Below are 22,053 nucleotides of genomic sequence, written 5' to 3'. Positions count from 1 at the left end.
AATGGTTTGAGAGAAAGCACTGGAGACTTCTAAGGTGGCCAGCAATGAGTCCAGACCTGAATCCCATAGAACACCTGTGGAGAGATCTCAAAATGGCAGTTTGGAGAAGGCTCCCTTCAAATATCAGGGACCTGGAGCAGTTTCCCAAAGAAGAATGGTCTACAATTCCAGCAGAGCATTGTAAGAAACTCATTGATGGTTACCGGAAGCGGTTGTTCGCAGTTATTTTGGCTAAAGGTTGTGCAACCAAGTATTAGGCTGAGGGTGCCAATACTTTTGTCCGGCCCTTTTTTGGAGTTTTGTGTGAAATGATCAATGATTTGATTTTTGCTTTATTCTCTTTTGTGTTTTTTCCTTGCAAGCAAATTAAATGAAGATAATAATACCAAAGAATTTGTGATTGCAATCATTTTCAGGAAGAAACTGAGTATTATCTGACAGAATTGCAGGGGTGCCAATACTTTTGTCCACCCCCTTTTTTAGGTTTGGTGTGGAATTATATCCAATTTGGCTTTAGGACAATTCTTTTTGTGTTTTTTTCATTGAAGACAAATTAAATGAAGAGAATAATACCAAAGAATTTGTGATTGCAATCATTTTCAGGAAGAAACTGAGTATTATCTGACAGAATTGCAGGGGTGCCAATACTTTTGGCCAACACTGTATAGTGGCTGCTACGTTGGTTAGAAGCAGATATAGATATAACTGACTAGAAGCCATATGGCGGAATACAATGTCAGCTACTGTAATAAAAGATAACTCACACCCTGCATTTTGTCACCTTTCAGCCCCTACAGGATGTCAAGTCTGTAGTCATGCACACAGTAGATTGTTATGACCTTGTGATGTCTTCACAGCATTGAGTCGCTTTTACATACTGGCCAAAGTCTGAACATCTAATCCAGATCTGTATGTAATAAGTCTTTGTTTTGCATAGCTTCTGTGCTGTAGGGGGTTAATCCATTAATGTCCGGCCTGAGAGCCCTCCACTACGGCGCTGCCAAACACCGGGGTGTAGAAATGAAGAGCATTGATCTCACCGAAACCGGAACCTAATTCCTGTAGTGTAAGCGAGATCTCTGAGCAGAGCGAGCGCAGTGAATTACCAGCTATATCAGAAGATTACATTGGAGGGGCTGTAAGCTTTGACCCCCCCCCCCTCCCCAAGTGATAGAACACATGCTTGCAAGGGGTTGTCCAAGATTAAAAGAAAGTAGCAAGATTTTTGTAAAGAAAAATAAAACACAGCACCACACCTGGCTGTAGGCTGGGTCTGGTATTGCAGCCGAACCCCATTTACTTCAATGGAGTTGAATTGTGAAGCGCTAGAAGCCATGTTTTTTTCTAACCTCTGACTAACATCTTTTACATTCCCAATTAAAGGGATTTCCCCAAAAACAAAGTACATTTTAATAATCAATAGATCTCGGAATAATAATAAGTTCCACAACTGAATGTGTTAAAAAAATGTCCCTGTGCTGAGATAATCTTATAAATGTGCCCCTGCTGTGTACTGTGTAATGGATGTGTCTGACCGTGCAGGAACATGGTCTGATCATACCACATCTCCTGCGCAGGGGAGGAAGCAAAAGAGTATACAGACAGGACAGCACAGGATCACAGCTGATTCTTTCTGTGAGGTAAAACATTGCTTAAAAACAGGCAGTGAAATGTTTCACCTCACAGAAAGAATCCTCTGTGATCCCCTGCTGTCCTGTCTGTATACTCTCTTCCTCCCCTGCCCAGACTATGTTCCTGTATGATCAGACACAGCCATTACACAGTACACAGCAGAGGCACATTTATAAGATTATCTCATCACAGGAACATTTTATTTAAACACATCCAATTGTGGAACTTATTATTATTCCAAGATCTATTGATTAAAATGTTGATTAAAATTAACTTTGTTTGTGGGAAAACTCTTTCAAGTCTAGAGTTGGGCTGCCAACATTACCCAGAGGTAAAACTGAAGCGCACGGTGCTCCACAGAGGACCATTTATTTTTACCAACTGTTAACATCCATAATTTGAGAGGTAAGAAGTTTGTTATACCCAGAGAGTCACGTTAAAAAGCCCTACCTATAATAAAGTCCATTCAGCCATTTCCGAGCAGTCTTAAAGGGGTGTTCCCATCATCTCTAGGATATGCCATCACTTAAAGGGTTAGTCTTGCTCTTCTCACGTCTACTGACACCTGCTGGGACACAGGTGATCAGCAGGTACAATACACCCTTCTAGTTCTAATGAATGGGACGGGACCTCTGAGACCCCCACTGATTTGTCATAACTTAATGATTGAATGTATCTTCTCTTTGAGATCCACCCGACCCTGAAAAGGAAAAAGCCACACACTAGCCCCCGGCCACCTGCGGTCGGTCTCCATTCATGTGAATAGGGCTAGATGTGTATGAAGAACCTGGAAGTAAAACAAGGTTCTGCAGCCCCTATATTCTGCAGATCAGTGGGGGTCCCGGAGGTCATTCCCCCAGCGATTTAGAGATGGCCATCACTTACTAAGATGGAATACCCCTTTAATTTCACACATCGGTAACAGAACAATAACCCAAGTGCTTGTGTTCCAGCTTCATAAAGAGCCTGAAGGTCCATTCTTTTCAGGTTTATCTGCCCCTCCAGGGTCTGTGGAAAGCTGGGTGACGCAGTCCATGTCTGCAGCAATGGCCACCGCCACCTGCTACAGCAAGTTGGATATATAGAATCTAAAATGTCTGAGCATTGAGGGGAGGATATTATATATATTGTGTTACTATATTGGAGTGAAACTGTATTTCACATACAGAGCTGACAGCAATGTAGTATGTGCAATCCGCACTCACTGCAACTACTGCCCCCTGCAGGTAGAGACGATGAATGATACTACTTGTTTTAAAGAAATATTTTGTAATAAATTAAATACTCTTTTTTTTGTTAAATTAAGATTTAGAAAATTAGGGGAAGAGACTATTATATCTAAGTAAAGAACCTGGAATCGGAGGCCTTTATTACAGGATGTATGATTACAGCAGCTTTTTTCTGTGGGCAGTACAATAGCTGCCAGGATAGAGCAAGGTAATGGTGGGTAGTAGTGAGAACCTCATTGAGGAAGACTTTTGTGCCATAAACCTTAGATATCAGAGGGCAGACTTACATTTAGGGACAAGGTATAGTGTTTAACTCCTTTGGCTGTTTGAACCCTGCACACAAGGGACAGTAGGACATGGCGTGTAAAGAACAGGTGAAGAAGAAGATGAACCAGTCCACTGGTCTGAACACTTAGATTATTGTCCAGGATAGCTTTCAATTTAGTGGTCACATCCTATGGGTGTGATAAGCGACAGCCAGGACTGATCTGGCACCGCTTATCGGAGCTAAACTGAAATACTGTGTGATCCGGACCACACACCTTGTAGTTGGGGTCATGACTGGTAGCTGCGTTGTCTGTACGCCTGATCCTACATCGGGTGCCGGCCAATAACCACCAGGAACATAACATACAATACTGTCTAATGTCACTAATCTTCAGCACTTAACATTGCTTAAAGAAGAATGTAGATGGAAGAAGTCTGCCCCATGGCTTATATCCCAGCCTGAGAGGATGAGGGAGGCTGGTAGGATCGCTGCTCTGTGGTCCATATAGTTTTCCAAACCATGCAGCACTTCTATAGGGTCCATGTTGCTTACGCTACTGCGACTGCATGAGATGAGTTGATGGGGGGTATTTCTTTCTTCCAGGTGTAGTGGCGGGTAACGCTACAGCTAAACAGTCTATGGCCAAAGATACCTATACCAAGCTGCAGGCCTCCAGCTGATCAGGCCCCCGCTGCCGGGACCTCTACATAAAGGCCCTATAGGGGAAGACAATGAACTGCTTTGTCATATTCAATGATACACTGTTCCGAAATGAAGTTTTAGTTCCCCCCTGCTCTACTGGCTGCAGTTACGGAGGGGACAGGATCACGATTGGCTGAGCTGTTACATGGCCTTTACTTTAATCTGCTTCATTTTCATCTGCTTCTTCTCCATTTTCTTCTGCTCCCGGCGCTGGGCGGCTTCCTGGGTACATAAAAAAAAAAAGATAAGTGTATTGATTGGTTACAGTCGATAAAGAGCACCACCTTGTGGCAAAGTCTGACATCGCACTTTAAACCCTTCCTGTCCGAGACAGTTTTCATTTTAGTGCTTTTATTTTTTCCCCCTTCTTCCAAGTGGCAGAATGTATCTATCTTCCCGCTGACAGTCCTACAAGGGCTGGGATTTTGCAGGATGCATTGTAGTTTGGAATTCACTTTACCATATAATGGACTGGAAAATGGGAGGAAAATAGAAATTCTGTCTTTTTTCCAACCATTCATAAATTTTTATTTTACAATGGAGCTGTGTGGGGGCTTGTTTTTTTTTTTTTTATTTTATTATGCGTGTCGTGATGTAGTTTTTCTTAGTACCATTTTATCGTAAATTTCATTGCACCTTTTTTTGGCATTTCATTTTTTTTTTTTCTTTACAGCGTTTGCTGAATGGATTAAATAATTTTATATTTTGATAGACTGAACTTTGTAGATAGCAATATTATTTTATTACAATTATGTTTCATTTTTCATTTGAAACTAATTTTTATATATATTTTTAGTTTTTCCTAGTGAACCTGGGATCATACACAATATCCTGCAATACTTTAGTACTAAGTGAAAAGTACTAAATATTACGTTAATCTCCTATAATGCCAATTACAAGTCTTTAGGAGGCCCCCAGCTGTCATAGTAACCCATCAGGGGATCAGGGGAGCTCCGCCAATGGGAGAAAAAGGGGAACAGAGATGGACAGCGGCATCTGAATAGTTTAATAGCAGCTAGTTCTGATTTTGATCGCTGCTGTTACAGCAGGGATGTCTAATTTAAACACACAGAGGGCCAAAATGAAAAACTTAGACAAAGTCGCTGGCCAACCTGTATACAGTATAATGCCCCCACATAGTCCTCCATACAGTATAATGAGCCCCACATAGTCCTCCATACAGTATAATGAGCCCCACATAGTCCTCCATACAGTATAATGAGCCCCACATAGCCCTCCATACAGTATAATGAGCCCCACATAGCCCTCCATACAGTATAATGGGCCCCACATAGTCCTCCAGACAGAATAATGGGCCCCACATAGTCCTCCAGACAGAATAATGGGCCCCACATAGTCCTCCATACAGAGTAATGGGTCCCACATAGTCCTCCATACAGAGTAATGGGCCCCACATAGTCCTCCATACAGAGTAATGGGCCCCACATAGTCCTCCATACAGAGTAATGGGCCCCACATAGTCCTCCAGACAGAGTAATGGGCCCCACATAGTCCTCCAGACAGAGTAATGGGCCCCACATAGTCCTCCAGACAGAGTAATAGGCCCCACATAGTCCTCCATACAGAGTAATAGGCCCCCCATAGTCCTCCATACAGAGTAATAGGCCCCACATAGTTCTCCATACAGAATAATGGGTCCACATAGTCCTCCATACAGTATAATGGGTTACACATAGGGGTGGTGGTTCTGGCATCGCAGGCCAAATATAACCACCCTGCAGGCCACATTTGGCCCACGGGCCAGAGTTTGACAAGTATGTGTTAGAGGCAGGTGTCGGCTGTGTAACACAGCCAATGCCGCACTGTGTATGGAAGGAGCTCATGCCATGCACCTGCATACATCACATAGCTGGAATAGGTGATGGCAGGATATGTACAGCCTGTCACTTTACTATGTTCCTTAAAGGGATTGTCTCATCAGAAAATTATCTTGTGTGAAATGTATTTTAAAACATTTTTTGGCAATATTCCCATATCACAGTTTGTTTTAAAAATCTTGTTGGTTTCAAACTGGCCAATAGGGCTTTTATAGATTCTGACTTCCTGTCGTTTGAGGAAACAACACATGTACATCTTCTATCTTTTGTATTGAAGCATCTAATGAGCGTGTGCACAGGTCATTGTCAAGGACAATCAGCTACTGTTATTGGCGGATCCGGTGTTATCAGTTGTATATAGAAGTGTTATCAGTTATTGTAATTCAGCCTTTGATGATAAAGAAACTACTGAAAACACTTCCTGAAAAGAAAGGAAGTAAAGAAGTTCAAAACTGCCCCAGTGGCCAGTGTGAAAATTGCTACTTTTTTAAAAAAAAAAATAAAGATCTTGATATGAAAAAAAAAATACATTGCCTTTTTTATATTACATGTTACACAAAAAAACCCTGATCTAAATAGGACATATTCTGATGATGCCTTCCCTTTAAAGTTATAGTATAAGTGAAAATTTCACAGTTCAACCCCGAAATCTCACCTCCAGCCGCCGCTGCTTCTCGGGATCCTCCTCATTCATGATGCGTTCTTTCTCGGCTCTCTTCTTCTCCTCCCGTCGGGTTTGTGCGGCTTCTTGGCGCTGTACGTGTGTAAGCTTTAGGAAGTTCTCTTCTACCCGGGCGCGGTTCTTATCAGCTTTTTGTTTTCCCTGCAATTTAGCACCAGCAGGGTGTTAAAACCAAGCGAGTCCCAGTAATAGGCAGCTTAATACTTGTAATACAGGTGGCACATAACATAAAATCTTCCACAAGACGGATATTCCCAGCATAACTCACCTCTCTGTTCAGACGAAACTTCTTCACTTTGTCGATGCTGTAAATCACCATGTTCATCAGCGGCAGGAGAGACTCCATGTCCTTTACTGATGCGTTTCCAGCTCCAGGCACTAGGATGTGAAGATGGAAATAACCAAACGGTTTTCCATGTTCCCCTTATTTGTTTAGTACCCCCCCATCCTTACCATTAAATGTAAACAGAAGAGTCTTCTTAGTCTCTGGCAGTTTTAGGGGCTGCCCCTCCCTGAGAAAGACAAGCAGGTAAGGTGTGAATCGGAAGAATAATATTTTTCGTGGATGATTTCAGCACATAAAACCTATATGAAGACGGAATATGAACCTGTGCCTGATCCATCTCAAAAGTGTGTCCTACATCACTAAAGCCCCCGTCTCACATAGCGAGATCGCTGGTGTGTCACGGTTTTGGTGACGCAACAGCGACCTCACCAGCGATGTCGCTATGTGTGACACTTTGCAGCGATCAGGCCCCTGTTGTGAGGTCGCTGATCGCTGCAGAATGTCCTGGACCTTTTTTTGGTCGTTGCCCTCCCACTGGTCAGCACACATCGCTGTGTGTGACCAGCGGGAGCAGTGATCATGCTGGTAACCATGATAAGCATCGGGTTACTAGGGGCACACGCGCACTTAGTAACCCGCTGTTTATCATGGTTACGAGCCTGCTAAAGTGAGCGGTAACCTCTCGCTCACCGTAGCAGAGTGGTAACCATGATAAACAACAGGTTACTAGGTGCGCGTGCGCTCCTAGTAACCCGCTGTTTACCATGGTTACCAGCCTGCTCCTGCTTCAGCAGGCTGGTAACCAGGAGCAGGACATCGTGGAAAGATTCTTTCCACGATGTCGCTGCTCCCCTGATCGTTGGTGAGCCTGCCTGTTTGACAGCTCACCAGTGATCACATAGCGACGCAGCAACGATCCCTGACAGGTCATATCGTTGTCGGGATCGTTGCAGCGTCGCTAAGTGTGACGGGGCCTTAACACGTTTTCAGGAACAAAAAAAAAGGAGTCTGCTGGGGTATTCACCTATAGAGGACTTCTAGATCAGTGGGGGCCCAAACGATCGCCAGAAAGGGGCACTTGTGTCCCCGCTAGAATGGAGCTGTAGAGACCGTCACTTTCTTTGGGATTGCAAAGAGAAAGCCAAGTCAACCCCAAAGAGAATGAATGGAGTGGCCATCGAGGATGTGCAGTACAGCTCCATTCTAACAGGGATAAAAATGCCCCACACTGGCAATTGTTGGGGGTCCCAAAGATCTTGATTTTATCACCTAACTATAGATCGGTGATGATGTCTCCCATCCTGAATACCCCTTTAAAAAAAAGCAGTATTGAGCACTATTATAATTAGAACTTCTGCAAGGTTTGAGAACTTTTGCCCTATTGTGCCAACACTTTTCTTTAATAAAGACTAGCCAAAGGCAGGACCAACCACTGCCCAACAAGTTTAGTATAATGTGTCAGAAAGCTGCATATATTGCATCCGGAATCTGTGCTAACTGATAACTGGCCTCGACTCCATTTCCCGACGCACAGATAGCACACAATTCCTTATAAATGTGGCTCAAATTATTCCAGCGAACTTCAGGTTCAACATTAGTTCATCAAGAATTTGATCCCTTTGTTTGGCAATTCCTCACCATTTTCAAGATCTTTTCTGTCAATGAATAGAAACATTCTCCCGTACGCACAGGGGCTCTGAACTTGTACTATGCGTATACTTCTCACAGATGATGGTTTGCTACAATGATATCCAGTCTAGGATCCAGTCCTAAGTACACAGTTGGCACATGGTGTCACATTTTCAAAAAGTCAAACCCCTTTGTTAATGCAACACATCCACATAATGGGGGAGTAATAAAATTGTCCAAAATAAGTAATAAATGTGATGTGGTGCAGAAACCTTCATCTTGGGAAACGTTCCCCTATTTATCAATCTACGTAAAATTAATGCAATGGGGTCTAAAAGGTTCAGCTCATGATCTTCCCCGAAAACTCTATGAGAAATGTTAAAGGGGCTGTCCAGGTTTGTGAAAAAAGTCTGCAGTCCCTCTATGTGACTGCAGACTTTTGAATCCTCGCAGCGTACAAAGTCAAGATTCTCCAGCGCTGGGAGCTGGCAGTAAGGTGACTGCAAGGATGTGTTATTCCTGGCCACATTCCGACTAGACGTGAGCAGTGTCGCTCAATTCATTTGTGATGAGCGAGGCCGCGCACGTCTAGTCAGAATATGGTCCGGAGTAAACATATCACATATTTGCAGTCACAAAACCGCCCGGTTCCTAGCACCAGAAAATCCAGACAGCACGCGATTCACGCACTGTGAGAATTTACAAGTCTGCAGTCATACAGAGTGACTGCAGACTATTGTCACAACCCCTTTTCGGCCACAGAATATTCACAATTCAGTGACAGCCAGCAGATATCAAAGTTTCACCACCAATATGTGCCTATTAAGACATACAGACTTTCCAGAGGACAACGGCTTTACTGGAAGATGTGAAGTGCTGTATTTCTTCAGTGTGGGATACTTACTCTTGCATAACCTTTGGACCAGAAAATTGGTCCGAGAAATGGATGGATTCAATCTTATCAGCATAAAGTGTAAGGTAATGAATAATCTGTAGAGGAGAGATGTGCAGATGGTGAGGATTGAGTAGACAGCGCTAAACAGAAGATTAATGGATCTGTATGGGCCTTACCTTAGTGTCCAAGACACCATCTGTCACCTCCCCCATCTCAGACAGGATGGCCAGAGACTCCGGGAGACCGAGCTTGGCTGCAGACTTGGGCTTATCACTGCAAAACTCACTCTGCAGGTAAGAAACCAGTCAGAAGAAGATTACCCATTCATCATCCAGAAGCAAAGTCTAACCTTCATCGACTGTCCAACTTACCAAGTCCTGCATTTCCTTCTGCAGCCGAGCAAGGGTCTTCCGAGTCCCCACAGCAAACACGTACGTGTCCATGTCCTCTTCGTTCATTGTCACTTTTATTTGCTGCAAGATGATGTTCAGAGAAGTGAGCGAAGGAAATAACAAAGGTTTGTATAGAAAAAAGATGTCATATAGGAGAACTGGATTAGGAGTTTCATGTTATAAGCCTGTTCCCCAAAAACAAGGATGTCCTCTCCAACAAAGATATGGCCACCTGCACAGCACTCACTCCTCTCTGTGTCGCTGTCTCTTTAATAGTGTCATGCACATATATAGGGAGCATGGGCCATTCTAACGAATCACAGTCAGATCCCCATTTAAAAAAGCTGCTGTCAAATTACAACTCTCAATATGAGCCACAGTTTGTGACTAGCCGTGGCTGTAGGCTGTCAGATCTTGCACGGTTGGCCTATGGACCAATGTGCGGACTGGCCGTGGGTCTCCGGACCCAAACTCAACAGTCTTGCAAGACATAAGAGGCCTCTGATTTCAGGTCACAAGACTAGTGGTCAGCTCATACTCGGACCATGAATGTCATGTATGTAAATCCAGCCTTTAAAAAAAAAAGCTACACAGTTGTTATGTCACTTACCCCATGTGCAGGGCATTGCAGTAGCTTAGGTATCCATGGTTACAACCACTAACAACTAACTGTCACTATATAAGTGGTTGTAACCATGGATATCTAAGCTACTGCAATGCCCTGCACATGGGGTAAGTGACAAAGATTGTGTAGCTTTTTTTTTTTTTTTTTTAAAGGCTGGATTTACACACGTGACATTCATGGTCCGAGTTTGAGCTGACCACTAGTCTTGTGACCTGAAATCAGAGGCTTCTCACCTTTGTTGAAGAAGGTAGCAATGCTAGCTTACCCCTTTAAGGTTTCTTTGGGGATATTTTATTTTTGGCAGAAAAGCTCTGTATTAAGTAATGAGAGTCAGACCACATTCACATATCTGTGTGACAATTCCTTGCGCTGTCCATTTTTTTTTTATAGCTCAGACAGCACACTGACCCTTAGCATTTCATTGAGCCGTACATACATCAGTTTTATAACAGATCTATGTCTCCGGTCCATAAGACAGCTGGTTTTGCAGATCAGACTCAGACATTAAAGTCTATGGAGATCAGTTAAAACCTGGATGGAAAACTGAAGTAAGAATAATGGCTTCTGTTTTTCACCTGCATCTATATCAGTTTTTCACTGATCCATTGTTAAGTGTCAATGGATACATAAAATTTCAGTCTACTGCTTCAGTTTTTAAAATAGGTTGAGAAAAAAAACAGATGACACCTGAAAACAAACAAAAAAAAGGTTCTGTTCTCAGGGATGGTAAAATTCCCATGTACGTGCGAATGTAGCATCAGACGCCTGCCTCAGGGCTATGTGCTAGAAGCACGGGCTTTTGCTCTTCATTTCACGGTGGGTAACAACCAGGGTGGCAATTCTTCACTTACCACTTGATCACAAGCTGGACGCATCATACGAGCCAACACATTCAGCAAGTCCTGGCGTTTCAAGAACTAGAAATGTAAAAAAAGACAAAACAAGAAACTATTAAAATTCACATTTAGCTACAAGTCTATTAGCATTGTCTACAGTAGACAAAGCTGGCCATAGACCTTCAGTAAACCAGCTAGCAGATCATGGTAGCACCAACTGATGATAGGTTAGGGGGTGAATGGTGATTTCATGAGCAGCACCCTTTGCTTTTCAATGATTGCTCTTCACAGGATGACAATACCTTCAGTTGTATCAGCATGCCCTCGCAGCACAGACGTCCCGAGCACCACAGGTTGTAGATGTGCTCGTTCTCCTGGTTCAGCTTCCCGGTGCTCACTGCATCCTTACTTGTCCCGTCATCCCCTGCAACAAGTAAGCATACTATAGCAGGTTTCAACTTTTAACTAGTTTACCAAAAACCAGTTGAACAATGGGTGACACCTTCACTGGCTACGAGTGGAAGCCCTTAGCCCCCACCATTGTCCTGTATAAGCTGATGTTGAGTCAACACATTCTCTACATGCCTTACAACCCTGAATTATAACCCCAAGTGTCAATCGTGGAGTCAGCCCAAAATACATTAGCCATGGGAACAGTGGCCATCTCTGGCAGACCCAAAAAGTCTGAAAAGACTTGGCAGATACTTATCACCTATGCTGCTTTGGACTAAAGCTGGCCATACACACTAGACGGCTGTCAGTCAACTGATGCTTTGGCCGATCGTTTGGTCGATGGCCACCTCTCCCATACACAGGGGCACTTGCTCCACCGAGTGCTCCTACGTTCTCGATGAGAAAGCCTCAGAGAGAACAATGCAATCAGCAGTCTGAAATCAGACATGCATGATCTAAATCTCATCGACCCCACATTGGACAGTCGTAGTGGACAACCTCTTTAAGCCTTGTGACTTACCAACAAGAGAGAAGTTACTCTCCAGAAGTTCCCGGTGCGAGTTGAACCAGGCATGTGCCAGGCGGCTGTTCTTGTTCTTGCCAATAATGTAGTTCATGATGTAAGCCAGGAGCCCGGTCACCATGAGGATCTCCATGTAATAGCTCTCCCAGCTGTTCTGCAGATGGGCAGGAACCTGGAGCAATGCGATGGAATATAACATGAAGTCAAGAACAACCTCTTCAATGATAAGAAATCCATCAAAATGGCAATGTAGTTGCATTTGGAGAACTTACATCCACTATGGTGATGGGGTCTTTGCTTTTTATGGTGTTTCCTGGGTCTATTTTGTCTTCATAGCCTTCAAATTCTTCATCGTCATATGGCTCATTATCATTGTCACCTTCCTGTGGAACAGAAGGAAAAGATCAATAACGTCAGAATTAGGAAGCTGAGGACCAGTATCGGGGAACACGATTCATCAAAGGTTTGTTGTGAGAGTCAGGTAAATCCTCACACCTCATGGTGCGGGGGTCTTCCAGAGCGGTCTCAAATGCATCACAGCACCGACTGCTATACTGGCAGAAACAATGGCACTCTTTCCACGAGTGATGCCTGTTATTGCAATATTTAGGTGAATGGGATTTTTCAAAAAACACATACTTTTTCTGATCACATACAGTCTCCACCTAAATCTGATTATTAAGGCAGGCTAAAATGAAGACTATCACGGCCCATTTGCTCCCTTCTCTGATGCCTGCTCAAAGCCAACCTAGAACATCTGGCATGAGTTAGTCCTGTCTGACAATTCGGTTGCTAGGAATACGGGCCTAACAAGTCTCTTCAATGGAGTTGTCAAATGCCATGCTAGAAGAAACAGATTTCTCTCATATTGGGCTCTGTTCACACACTCTCTTTGCCTGTTCTGTTTCAGAAACAGACTGAAAGAATAAGTGATCCAGCCCCATTCATTATTTTGGGGTTCGTTTGGTCCTCATCTTTTAAGAACAGGAAAAATAAGTCCTGCTTGTAGAACTTTTTCCTTCAGCTCTAAAAAAAAAAAACCTCAAAAAAAACATAACCCAGACGGACCCCATAATTATCATTCGGGTCTCTCTGCTACTGTTTGTATAGCTGATGCAGCAGACCACTTATTCCATTAGTCGGAATGACCAAGGGGAAACATCTGAATGGATGGACGTGTGAACAGATCCTTTTTTATATGTCCAGTAGTGGACAGAAGTCAACAAGGCTTAGGTCCCCCTTCCATCTTTCATAATCTTCCCCACAATTTCACAACTGCAGGGTAGAGACTTCCAGCACTATTCATCAGGATCACTCTAGTTCACATGGTGCTGTTCTGAAACGTTTGCAGAAAGATGGCGGTCAAGTGGATGCCATTTATAACAAGACGTCCTTACCTGTCCATCAGCGTCCAGCTCAAACTCCTCCTGTCCCTCCAGCTCCACCGTGGCCTCTTCGTCGTCATCCTCCTCCTCCTCCTCATCTTGTGGGTGTTGCTGGTGTGGAGGGTGCGGCGTGGTCACCTCATCTGCTGTATCTTCAAACTCAGCAAAGTCATTGTCGTCATATTCTGCCACATCGTCGCCATCGTCAAACTCCTGGAACTTGGCACTGGAGCTGGCGACCACGAGGAACAGGAGAGCAACCAGCAGGCGAAGGGAGGACAACATTCTCATTCAAGACAGTCTGAATGGGAAGAACAGGAACAGATTAGTGAATATGCCCAGGAAAAGATACCACCCGTTCTTAGTACCAGCCAGTTTCTGAATTAATTCTGAAACATTTGTTAGATCTCTGCTTGCCATCAGTGAATATAAACATGGAGAGACACTAGAAAAAGAGAGGTCCCCACTGTAGTGGACGCAGCCCAGCCAATTCAATCAGCGCCATGTATACATTTCTCCTGCAGATGACATATTATATGGTCGGCATCAGTTATGCACGGAGGCCCCATTGATTATTTTGCGGTCCGTTTTACTGCTGATTACCACATCGGTTTCAACTTAAAATGGGAAGAGGGTCCTTTAAGAAACAAGAGGAACATTCAAAATATTAATGCATGGATTGGCATATGTGCTAAACCCTCTGCACTGTAATCTGCTTAGGAGACAATCTCTTTGTGTCTTGCCATGTCATACATAACACCCTTCCCGCAATCAGCCGTCCCCCCTCGCTGTCTGTACAAGGGGATCTGGCCAGGTTATTGTCCATGGTGGTGGGAGGAGGTCGGATTACCAGAGCGTTCTTGTATTATTAGTGGCGAAGGAAGGAGTAAGCGGGAAATCCTATCAAACATTAACCTGCTGCAGAGGAGGAACATCTAGGATCATCTCCAAACTATGTTGTCTCGCCTGGCGTTCCTGCGGTAGTAAGAAGGATCTGGGCACATGGGCGCCTTCCTTAGAAATATTGCCAAAGCTCATTTATAGGGCCATGGTCAGATTAAAGGAATTCATGAAGAACAGCAGGTTTAGAGATTAGGCCGGGCTTCATGGTCGGACTACGGCTGATGGTCTCGACCTAAACTGAACAGCTTCATAGGCATATATGAGGCAATCAGCTCAGGTCAGGAGACCCCTGGCCGGGCATCGCACACTGAACTCAGACTGCAAAACAGGAGAGTGTGAATGTGGCCTAATGTGACTGCAAAACAGGGGAGTGTGAATGTGGCCTAATGTGACTGCATTTCCAATGATCAGAGGTTATAATCTCCCCAACCCATATATGAGAGGAGGGCACAGGATGGTGCAGTATAATGGGTGCTTTCAGACTGCATTCAGGCACCCGTCATGGCTTAAGTCTGAACCCCCCCGCAATAGGGAACTCTGACATATGTGCCGATGGGGCCATAGAGTATAATGACGCGGACAGACTGAGTGTGCGCTCTGCCGTGAATCATTTTCGGGAGTATACACTTAGTGGAGGCAGTTTACTACGTGAACACGGTGGGGGGATAAGGGTGCTATCCTGAGGGACTATATCTGTGGCTGGCTCCTAACACAGGACCTTGGTAACACTCAGTGGATGGTAGGAAGAACCCTTTCCCACAAGAGAGAGACTCCATCTGAATCTGACTCTGTCTGCACTGATGACTTGAATATACTACTTTTTTTTTGTAACCAGGAAAAGCTATCAAACTTGAGCTCACTAAGCCTGGAGAAAATAAAGGCCTAAAAGGCGATCCCCCTACCATGAGCAAATAAATGAGGGGACAGCACAAAAGCTTTTCAATGATATTTGTACATCCAGACTGCAACAGATACAGGGACCCTCCTCTATATCTACAGGAAGCAAGGTTTCTTGCAAAAACAGAGGGTGATTATCTACTGTGAGTGCAGTGGGACCTCCGCCCCAAGACTGTGGGACCTCCGCCCCAAGAGCCCCGAGACTGTGGGATCTCCACTGTAAGAGTAGTGAGAGTATGGGCCTCTCTGCCACATGATGCTGTACTGTTGATTCAGGACAAGTACAAGGAGGGCCTGGATGCCCTCCTTGATAAATATAACATTACAGATTATGGTACTAGAATCTGTTGATCAAGGGAACTAGTCTGATTGCCAAATGTGGTGTCAGGAAGGATCTTTCCCCAACATGAGGAAATCAGCATCGACCTCATGGGATAGATAATTATATATGCAATTGTTCTTGATGTACTAGCTCTTTTGTTCTTCTTACTGTAAATGTTTAAAAACCAATAAAAATTTACTTGATTAAAAAAGGAAAAAATATATTTTACTGTCAGATCAGTAGTATGCCGTGTTATATAGCAGAGGACCCCAACCGCCGGTCCGCGGACCAGGACCGGGCCGTTGGGGTTTTTCAGCCGGTCCGCGGGGAGAGGGGGCCCCTCCAGCCTCCAGCAGGGCCGCCATCAGGGAATGACTGCCCTGACTCCAGTATGGGGCCCGGCCGGTAGGAGCCCCCTCGGAGCCCCCCTCTTGTGCGTCTCTCTCCTCATGGGGCCCCCGGCCGCATGCTAAGCGCCGGGTCCGGGACATCTTAGCGCTGCGCTGCTGCGGCAGCACCTTCATGATTCCCCTGACTTCCGGTCATGTGACGGCGCCGTCACATGGCCGGAAGTCAGGAGAACCTGGTGTCAGCGATTTGGACGAGCGCCAGGATTCTGCAGGGATCGCATGGGGGTAAGTATAACAAGTTTTATTTTTTTTTAAATACAATTAACTAGGAGTGGGGGGAATGGGAGATGCACATGGGGGGAGGGGAGAGATGAGAGATGCACATGGGGGAGGGGAGAGATGAGAGATCCACATGGGGGGGAGGGGAGAGATGAGAGATGCACATGGGGGAGGGGAGAGATGAGAGATGCACATGGGGGGGAGGGGAGAGATGAGAGATGCACATGGGAGGGAGGGGAGAGATGAGAGATGCACATGGGGGGGAGGGGAGAGATGAGAGATGCACATGGGGGGGAGGGGAGAGATGAGAGATGCACATGGGAGGGAGGGGAGAGATGAGAGATGCACATGGGGGGAGGGGAGAGATGAGAGATGCACATGGAAGGGAGGGGAGAGATGAGAGATGCACATGGGAGGGAGGGGAGAGATGAGAGATGCACATGGGAGGGAGGGGAGAGATGAGAGATGCACATGGGAGGGAGGGGAGAGATGAGAGATGCACATGGGAGGGAGGGGAGAGATGAGAGATGCACATGGGGGGAGGGGAGAGATGAGAGATGCACATGGGAGGGAGGGGAGAGATGAGAGATGCACATGGGGGGAGGGGAGAGATGAGAGATGCACATGGGAGGGAGGGGAGAGATGAGAGATGCACATGGGAGGGAGGGGAGAGATGAGAGATGCACATGGGAGGGAGGGGAGAGATGAGAGATGCACGGGGGGTGGATGAGAGATGCACGGGGGGGTGGATGAGAGATGCACGGGGGGGTGGATGAGAGATGCACGGGGGGGTGGATGAGAGATGCACGGGGGGGTGGATGAGAGATGCACGGGGGGGTGGATGAGAGATGCACGGGGGGGTGGATGAGAGATGCACGGGGGGGTGGATGAGAGATGCACGGGGGGGTGGATGAGAGATGCACGGGGGGGTGGATGAGAGATGCACGGGGGGGTGGATGAGAGATGCACGGGGGGGTGGATGAGAGATGCACGGGGGGGTGGATGAGAGATGCACGGGGGGGTGGATGAGAGATGCACGGGGGGGTGGATGAGAGATGCACGGGGGGGTGGATGAGAGATGCACGGGGGGGTGGATGAGAGATGCACGGGGGGGTGGATGAGAGATGCACGGGGGGGTGGATGAGAGATGCACGGGGGGGTGGATGAGAGATGCACGGGGGGGTGGATGAGAGATGCACGGGGGGGTGGATGAGAGATGCACGGGGGGGTGGATGAGAGATGCACGGGGGGGTGGATGAGAGATGCACGGGGGGGTGGATGAGAGATGCACGGGGGGTGGATGAGAGATGCACGGGGGGTGGATGAGAGATGCACGGGGGGTGGATGAGAGATGCACGGGGGGTGGATGAGAGATGCACGGGGGGGTGGATGAGAGATGCACGGGGGGGTGGATGAGAGATGCACGGGGGGGTGGATGAGAGATGCACGGGGGGGTGGATGAGAGATGCACGGGGGGGTGGATGAGAGATGCACGGGGGGGATGAGAGATGCACGGGGGTGGGATGAGAGATGCACGGAGGGGATGAGAGATGCACGGAGGGGATGAGAGATGCACGGGGGGTGGATGAGAGATGCACGGAGGGGGATGAGAGATGCACGGGGGTGAGCTGCACATGGGGGGGTGAGAGATGCACATGGGGGGGTTATGTTTACATAACTTTGTTGCCTTATGAAGGGCGGGGGGGGCCCCCAAAAATTTCTTGCACAGGGGCCCACTACAGTCTGTGTCCGCCCCTGGGATGAAGTAAATGCAGCTGAACAGCAGCTGTCAGGACAGCTGCCCTGTCCTGCTGCAGGGTGTGATGGGGCCTCAGTGATGCGGCTCCTGGCACAGCACATTATGTGGGGCTCCTGGCATAGCTCCTGGCGGGGACCTGGTCTACACTATATCAGGGTTCCCCAACTCCAGTCCTCAAGGCCCACCAACAGGTCATGTTTTCAGGATTTCCTTAGTATTGCACAGGTGATGGAATTATTGCCTGTGCAGGTGATGCAATTATCACCTGTGTAATACTAAGGAAATCCTGAAAACATGACCTGTTGGTGGGCCTTGAGGACTGGAGTTGGGGAACCCTGCACTATATGATAAGTATGCACTAAACTCCAAATCCCTCCATTACCCCGCCCCCATATGACCAAAGCCCCGCCCACCCCACCCCCTCCTTGCTGGGCCATGGAAAAATGATCTTGCTTCAAGCCGGTCCCTGGTGCAAAAAAGGTTGGGGACCACTGTTATATAGGATAAACTCTATAGACATATGTCTCCCTTCAACTATAACTATGAAACCGCATCCCAACTTTAGCAATTAGGGGCCTAGTCTGAATACGTCTGACTAGTCAGAGCATGTACAGTATCTGAATTGAGACTTCTGTTCTGAAACAGAAGAAATACGAGGCCAATCCGAGCATATTTGCTCATTTGACTAAGCCAAGAATGAAGCAAAGGAAGCTGGATCTAGGTCCACAGACACGAGGAATCTCTGACCGGAGTCGAGGCTAGAGACACAGTGGAAGTGCGAGCCCGTAGGCACGGCACAAGGCACGAAGCCAGAGGTTGAGGGCCATGAGGTGCTAACAGGCACGGAGGCACTACCAGGCACATCATGAGACCCGGAGGCACAGGCCAGACTCAGATTAACATTTAAGAGAGTAATCCATCTGTGAAATATATTTCTTTGTATACAAGGAAAACAGATGGCACATATGATCTTTAAAAAGACACACTGCCCAGAAGATGGATGAATATCTGATCCGGCACACTGATGAAAATGGTCCATTTTTTCTCAGATGCAAATAAAAAAGCCCATCTGAATGAGGCCTAAAAGCCCTAAACCTATATAGTCACCTGTATATACCAAAGAGCTGCCAAACGATTACAGAGGATCTACTATCTAGATGTCCTTGCCTCTTCTGATGGACCCTCCCTCCCCCTTAAGGTTGCATACCCCATGTCTGATACATGGTGATAATGTGCTGAGTAAAAGGTTGCTCAGAAAGTGAGAGGTGGGTGGTAACCTGCATATTTTTCCAGGGCGTGCCAGGCTGGCACTGTATGGCTGCACCTAGGGGTTAGATCAGGGTGAGTGCAGGGCGGGCTTATTAGCAGGTTGGCACAGTGCAGAGCAGGTGGACGGAGGCGGCAGGCCTGCAAAACTCACCATTCATCACATCCAAATACAGCTGTAGAACTCGGGGCTTTAAATATCATGACACGACACGAGGGCAGCTGTCCTGCACAATGACTGACAGCGGACAGGTGGTGCTGGAGGAGGTACATGGCACTGCCGATCCTCCAGAGACTACATATACGTGGCAAATGTCCAGCAATGCCAGTCTTGTATCCAGATGTGTATCTGCGCGGCTCTGATAGAGGGAACTGCTGTCCGCATGCAGGTTGAGGACATGTAGCTGTCACACGAAGGGGGCGGCGGGGTTGGTCCTTCTGTTTGATTTAGGATGGGTGGATCCGGCCGGCCATTTAAAGCACAACCAGATGTGGCCTTCCCAGTAATGACAGCTCATCAATAGTGCTTAGATAAGCCAGATCCCCGGTGATCATTCCAATTCTCAAATGTAGATACAGATTATGTGTCCAGCACTCACCAATATCAGAGATGTGTAATGGGGTCTTCCACTTCTATACAGGATCATTGTAATGGCCCAAAGCAGGGTCAGAAAAAATAAAAAAGTGTACTCTTCTCCCATACCAGCGGCAGCTCCTCTGTACTGGGTCCCCCATGTTTCCTGGCATTGACATCCTGCAGGCGTGAGGGGCAGAGGGAGTCATGTGTCCGCTGCAGCCTACATATTAGGTCAGGTCTGGCTTCTTCCACTTCGGCAACATGTGGAGGCCATTGATTGTCTGTAGCGGGCAAGTGATACCCCCACCGGATGCTGATGCTTGGTGACACAGCATGGAGGAACAATGCAGGTCCGGCAAGTACAGTTTTGTTTTTTTGCCACCTTGGGCCCATTAGGATTGACTATAGGTGTGGAGAACTCTTTAAAGCCCTATTTAAATGGAATCTGTAAGCAGGTTTATGCTATGAGAGCAGCAGCATGATGTAGGGGCAGAGACCCTGATTCCAACAATGTGTCACTTACAGGGATGCTTGCTGCAGTTTTAAAAAAAATCAGTTTTCTCTGCTGCAGATGTAGCAGTTCTCTAAATGCTAAGCTCTATATAACCCCGCCCCTGATTGGCAGCTTTCTGCCTATGCACAGTGTCCACAGAAAGCTGCCAATCAGTGGTGGGGGTGGAGTTATACAGAGCTCATTAATATACAGGATTACCTGGCAGCAGGTTTACTAGTCCTCTAGTGATAATCTCCTGCTGAAAAAAGTAATTCCATCCAAACTACAGCAAGCAGCCCAGTAAGTGACATTGTTGGAATCAGGGTCTCTGCCCCTACATTACGCTGATTTCAGTAGCAAAAACATGGTGACAAATTCCCTTTAAAGGGCTATTGGCTATTTTAATGGTGAGAATGATAAAGTTCTTTTAAAAAGAAGCATCTTTGCAATACAAAAATCTTCTCTATTCTCAAAAACGGAGGGATTTTAAAATGTATGTTTACTGCTTGTGGCTTAGGTTACCAGCCACCTCTGCAGTCTTTCAGTGGTGGCCGAACTAGAGCAGTGCATACAAGATCTTTCTCATAAAGCTTGTATGTGCCGGGGCACTTACTCACTTCTATGGGGCACAACACACAATTTCAGCACCTCTGACAGTAACAGGAGCCCCAAATCAGCAGGTCCCCTGCACGAATCATCACATGTCAAACTGTGCCAGCAGCGCTCATCATTGTGCTTATGGCAGAGATCATAGGATAGCTCTGTACTTGTAGAAAGCTATGGATACAATACAAGCGGTGGCCATCCAGCTGCAGTGGGACTACAACTCCCAGCATGCCCTGACACGGCTTGGAGTTATGGCAGTAATAGAACACGATAACTGGTCCTGATACAACAGAGGCGACGTGTCCACATAACCCCCACGTCCAACCCTACACCAGTCCCCGGCCCCTCCCGGTACCCGTACCTTGCCTAGTTCTCGCCTCTCCTGCTAGGTCCAGGCCGCGGCGGAAGTGACGTAGACTAAGGTAATCCTGGAGAACACAGTTTGCCCACACCGACGTCACTTCCCGGACAGAGCGGAAGCAGCCGCGGTGCAGCCAGGCAGAGGAAGAGGGGGTGTGTATTGTGTGTCAGTCTGTGTGTTGTGTGTTGTCGCTGCCAGTGAGGCTGCTCCAGTCACTGCCGCCTGTGTGTGTATATACTGCTAATGTACAGGTGTCCTCCCCTCCTGCAGGGCTGCTGGGGAACTGCAAGTCACAGCATGCCAATGTCTACAAAGGGCTAATGGACCATGTATACAGATTGGCATATCTGCACGGTTTGTAAGCTATAATTGGGCTGTTATGTACAGGCATGCTGGCATTTGTAGTTCCCCACTGGATGGAGGGGATCACTATCTATGCCTGGCAGTTTCTGATGCTTTTTGTCTCGACTCTTGTGATATTTTGGTTGTGATATATGATGTGATGTCTCCTCTGTTTGCAGGTTCTAGTTTATGGCATCTGAGCAATCCTTCAACATAAAGAGGACCCCATGTCTTTTCTCGTAAGTACGGCCGTACACGTCATGTATTCGCTAAAGGGAATCTGTCACTAGATTCCTGCTACCATATCTGATAGCAGCATGATGTAGGGAAAGAGACCTTGATTACAGCGATGTATCTCGTACTGGGCCGCTTGCTGTAGTTTTTTTAAAAAATTACAGTTTTTTTGCTGCAGTTCTCTAAATGCTGAGCTCTTTATAACCCCACCCACACCACTGATTGGCAGCTTTCTGTGTATACTGTGCATAGGCAGAAAGCTGCCAATCATTGGTGGGGGAGATTATTG

At 46.5% G+C, this 22,053-nt stretch overlaps 2 protein-coding genes across 5 annotated transcripts in view; one reads left to right on the top strand and one right to left on the bottom strand.

Annotated features, from left to right (window-relative positions):
* Positions 1 to 2,964: 2,964 nt before the first annotated feature.
* CCDC47 (coiled-coil domain containing 47) lies at positions 2,965 to 21,330 on the bottom strand. The gene is made up of 13 exons (XM_073683090.1): positions 21,189 to 21,330; positions 13,388 to 13,676; positions 12,263 to 12,373; positions 11,988 to 12,162; positions 11,317 to 11,438; positions 11,030 to 11,095; positions 9,533 to 9,634; positions 9,338 to 9,448; positions 9,171 to 9,256; positions 6,805 to 6,863; positions 6,620 to 6,729; positions 6,325 to 6,492; positions 2,965 to 4,053 (listed from the first exon to the last, which is right to left on the bottom strand). Exons 2-13 carry the CDS (start codon positions 13,664 to 13,666, stop codon positions 3,973 to 3,975), a joined length of 1,470 nt encoding a protein of 489 aa, XP_073539191.1. The 5' UTR covers positions 13,667 to 13,676; positions 21,189 to 21,330; the 3' UTR covers positions 2,965 to 3,972.
* The window catches only part of STRADA (STE20 related adaptor alpha), a 19,647-nt gene continuing 18,852 nt past the window's right edge, over positions 21,259 to 22,053 (top strand). Inside the window, exons 1-2 of one of the 4 annotated variants that reach the window (XM_073683091.1) lie at positions 21,259 to 21,340; positions 21,710 to 21,769. In XM_073683091.1, the coding sequence (XP_073539192.1) occupies positions 21,758 to 21,769 (12 nt within the window). In that variant the 5' untranslated portion in view covers positions 21,259 to 21,340; positions 21,710 to 21,757. Of the gene's footprint in view, positions 21,413 to 21,435; positions 21,543 to 21,709; positions 21,770 to 22,053 lie in introns of those variants that run through there. The other 3 variants (XM_073683094.1, XM_073683092.1, XM_073683093.1) reach the window with 3 other exon arrangements.

This window comes from Phyllobates terribilis, unplaced genomic scaffold (assembly GCF_046119375.1).
Source record: "Phyllobates terribilis strain yellow unplaced genomic scaffold, ASM4611937v1 Scaffold_5__5_contigs__length_657084704, whole genome shotgun sequence".
NCBI lineage: Eukaryota > Metazoa > Chordata > Amphibia > Anura > Dendrobatidae > Phyllobates > Phyllobates terribilis.
This window is presented reverse-complemented; position numbering and strand designations above follow the sequence as displayed.